The 3,795-nt window shown below is 39.2% G+C and overlaps 1 protein-coding gene across 3 annotated transcripts; it reads left to right on the top strand.

Moving 5' to 3' along the window:
- Nucleotides 1–214: 214 nt before the first annotated feature.
- Nucleotides 215–3,506, top strand: LOC136229507 (putative disease resistance protein RGA3). 3 transcript variants are annotated; one of them, XM_066018347.1, is made up of 4 exons: nucleotides 215–1,559; nucleotides 1,664–1,876; nucleotides 2,755–2,773; nucleotides 2,857–3,506. In XM_066018347.1, exons 1-2 carry the CDS (start codon nucleotides 215–217, stop codon nucleotides 1,816–1,818), a joined length of 1,500 nt encoding a protein of 499 aa, XP_065874419.1. In that variant the 3' UTR covers nucleotides 1,819–1,876; nucleotides 2,755–2,773; nucleotides 2,857–3,506. The 3 variants fall into 3 exon arrangements, with proteins under 3 accessions (XP_065874419.1, XP_065874420.1, XP_065874417.1); XM_066018348.1 differs by lacking the exon at nucleotides 2,755–2,773; XM_066018345.1 differs by having other exon boundaries at nucleotides 2,755–3,506.
- Nucleotides 3,507–3,795: the final 289 nt, after the last annotated feature.

Genomic DNA, 3,795 nt, shown 5'->3' with positions numbered 1-3,795 from the left:
TTCTCGTGTGACCACACATCCATCTCAACATACGCATCTCCGCCACCGACATCTTATGGATGTGGCAGTGAAACACTGCCCAACACTCCGTACCATATAACAATGCTAGTCTAATTGCCGTCCGGTAGAATTTTCCCTTCAATCTATTAGGCATGCCGGGATCACAAAGGAAACCCGTAGCACTCTTCCACTTCGACCAACCAGCTTTAATCCTATGAGCAACATCTCCATCTACTTCTCCATCCTAAATTCCATCACCGAGCTACAATATTTGCAAGTACTCAACGTCTCCGGCTGTGGGATGCTAATGGAACTACCGAAAAAGATTTGTAAGCTGGTTAATCTTCGGCATCTCTATTGCCATAGATGCTGGAATTTGAAGTACATGCCTTGTGGTATTGGAGAATTGAGTGAGCTGCGTACCTTGAGTTGGTTTGTTGTAGCTGAATATAGTTCTTTGTTTCCGCATATTGGGGGATTGGATGAACTGGGTGGTCTACAAAACTTGAGAGAAATAGAAATAAGAAATCTCAAGTATTTGAAAAGGGGCAAGTCAGAATGTGAGAAAGCTAAGCTGAAAGAGAAACAGCATTTTCAATCGCTGACTCTGAGTTGGAATCATGATGAAGACGATGAGGGTGATGTTGTTGATGATGATAATGATTTCGATCTTGATCTACAGTCGATTCCAAATCTGAAAAGGCTCAAGGTGAGGGATTACAAAGGTGCAAACTTTCCTGTTGGGTTTTCTTTGCTCAAAAATTTAGTCCATATCTCCATAAAGAATTGTGAAAGATGCAAGCGTCTCCCAGCATTAGATCACATCAAAACCCTCGAATTCTTGAGCATCGGAAACTTATCCAGTTTGGTCTTTATCGATTACAATGAGAATAATACAGGCAGCAAAGTTCCTTTGTTCAAATATCTTAAAAAACTCCATCTCTTCAGTTGTCCTAACCTCAAGGGATGGTTAAAGGGAGAGAATGATACAACAGTAATTGGTGTTGAAGATTTTCCGTCTCTTTCTTGGCTGGAGATCAAGGATTGTCCCAATTTCACCCCAGCATTTCCAAATGCCCAAGAAAAACCATCACCAGAGTATGCCAGCGGTGGACCATTTTCAGAAACTGGGGTATTCAGAAAACTGTCACGACAGAGTGTTAAAAGGACATCAGCTATAATTAGAGAGATATCGCAAGCTGTGGCCCTTGCTGATCAACCCGGGGAAGTTGTTAAGTCGCCGATTAGATGGAAAACTTCAACAACCATTCAAGATGTTGAATCTTTCCCAGAGGAGTTGCTGCAGAATCTCAGTTCTCTGCAGAAATTACACATCAACCGTTGCCCCAAGTTGTTGTCTCTGCCTCAGGCCCTGCAGCAGTGTACCAATTTGCAAGAATTAGAAATCAGTGGCTGCCCCCAGCTGGAAGCAAGATGCGGAAATGAAAACGCTGCGGATTGGCCTATTGTTGCTCATATCCCATATATTCAAATTGATGCCCAATTCATTAAATGGGATGGCCATTTTCAATCCAATCACAATAAAACTCCATTTCTAGGTTTGTGCTTCTCTCAACATTCATTCTTATTTAATACTAATTATTGTTTACTTAAATTGGTACACTAATTTAAACATATAAATATATATATTACCTTCCTACAGTACGCAGAAGTAGTAGGAAGGATCCAAAATCTGGGTCTGTAATTACAGTATCTCCAGACCCTCTTCTCAAGCAGAATGGATTAGAGTTGCAGGAGGTGCAACAAATTCGCCGTGCACCTCCCCTTCCCTCCATCACTGAAAGAAGGATGCCCTGAGGAGCTACTTAGGGATTACTATTTTGTGTTATGAAAGGTTGTTAAAAGCTGGCAAAAGGTATTTGATTAAACACTTTTCCTTTTCCCTTTCTCTTTTTTGATTAATTGAGCTTTCAGAAGTGAAATTGGTTAGATGCAATAGCTTTGTCTATTATTACGTAGATAGTGTCCGTTTTGGCCCAATTAGTCACGTTCTTTAGGTTTTACGGCTTTGAAACAGATCTAAATGTATTAGAAACACACGTTCCTAATATAACCCAGTTAGGTTTTTGACACTCGTGCTGTCTTCTCAAGATCGGATAGTTACAATTTATATGTATATAAAATAAGAATGATAAATATGGCATAAAGTTTAGGTCATGACCTTGAGTAAATAGTCTGGTTCTTAATTCTGTGGGTAAATAATATATTAGTGCCTATATTCTTAACTGATATCGTATTTTACTAATACAATGTTTAGTCCTTAACTTTTATTCTGTTCAACAATTTAGCCTCTTATAGAGAGATTAAACTGTTTAATAATTCAAATATTTGGAGATTACACTGTTGAATAGAATAAAAGTTAAAAACTAAACAGTGTATTATTAAAATAAAATGACTAAACATTGTGTGTTAGGAAAAATATAGGCACTAATAGATTATTTACCTTATTGTATAAGTAAATCCACAGGTTAGCATATCTTACCGTTACATCCTTTTTGGATAGCGATATATTTGAACCTAAAAATGTCCACGTATATACATTACATTGTTTTGTTTTTCTATTTATATATGTCATTATGATTTGTGTAAGGAAAATATGGTAGGGGATAGGACGGAGTGGAGGGAGAGAATTTATGTGGCTGACACGACTTGATTTCACGGTTTCATATTACAGTTCATGTTAGCCGATCCGAATCATTTCGGGACTAATGCTTTGTTGTTGTTGTATGTCAGGTGGTACCTGTTGTTGATGGTAATATTATAACTTGCCAGATTGAAGAACCATTTTGATAATAAAAGTGTCTGAATACTTGTTCATCTGAAATGTTGTCTCAGGAAACTAGCGGCTCAAATAGTTTATCCATGCTGTCCAGGGGATTTCAACCATCCGTGATGGAACTTGGTGCAACCGTTCGCACTCCCACCAATCCACTTTGCTCGGGACAATGTTGTGCAAGCTTCAATTTCCAAGCAAGATGTTCTAATGACTTCAAATTCCTGATGTTGTCTGTAACTTTCTTCATATTCTCACAGTAATCTAAATAAAGACAAGCCAGTCTTTCCATAGGTTCAACAATTTCTGGGAAACTTTCGAGTTTTGTGCATTGAGAGAGTGAGAATTTCAAGAGACTTGAGCTTGCTGATGCTGCCTGCTTGGTAGACTTACAAGCTATGAAGCACGGACTCTTCCCCGGGGTCGCCGTGGCCATGTCGGACTTGCCGGACTCGGGGACTCGCCGGGACTCGGCGGAGACACGGCGGTGTCATGGGACACGGATGGGACTCGGCAGGGACACGGATAGGATTCGGCGGGACACGGCGGGGACTCGGCTAATGGTGAAAATATGTAAAAATTTATGACTTTTTTTTTTTTAAATCTTTTAAAACCTATGGTTCAATTACAAAATTTGACAAAAAAAACCTAATCTGCATCTAATTCTCACCTGTGTATCGTGATTATAAACGCTTAGAGCTTCTTTATCTTCTTTCTTTGATTTGTTTTGTGATTTAGCAAGTTTTTTTTATATATTTTATATCTAATATATATAGAATTTGTCGTCCCGCCGCACCTGTGTCTCATATTTTCTAAAAATGCCGTTTGCCGTGTCCGCACCCGTGTCCGCATCCGTATCCGCACCCGAGTCGGTGCTTCATAGCTTACAAGCTTATTGCAGCGTATCATCTCCAAGATCTCAAGGCTTGTGAGAGATTATATGGAGGAGGGAACCTGTTTTATAAGAGATATAATTCTCTTATATTCATAGGCACATTACA

Source organism: Euphorbia lathyris, chromosome 5 (assembly GCF_963576675.1).
Source record: "Euphorbia lathyris chromosome 5, ddEupLath1.1, whole genome shotgun sequence".
NCBI classification, from domain to species: domain Eukaryota; kingdom Viridiplantae; phylum Streptophyta; class Magnoliopsida; order Malpighiales; family Euphorbiaceae; genus Euphorbia; species Euphorbia lathyris.
The sequence above is the reverse complement of the archived record's forward strand: the minus strand, read 5'-3'. Positions and strand labels throughout refer to the sequence as shown.

Coding starts and splice junctions, on each gene's coding strand:
- LOC136229507 (XM_066018348.1), top strand. CDS start 215: ATGAGCAACATCTCCATCTACTTCTCCATCCTAAATTCCATCACCGAG. Junction 1,560..1,663: donor CAATAAAACTCCATTTCTAG/GTTTGTGCTTCT, acceptor ACCTTCCTACAG/TACGCAGAAGTAGTAGGAAG.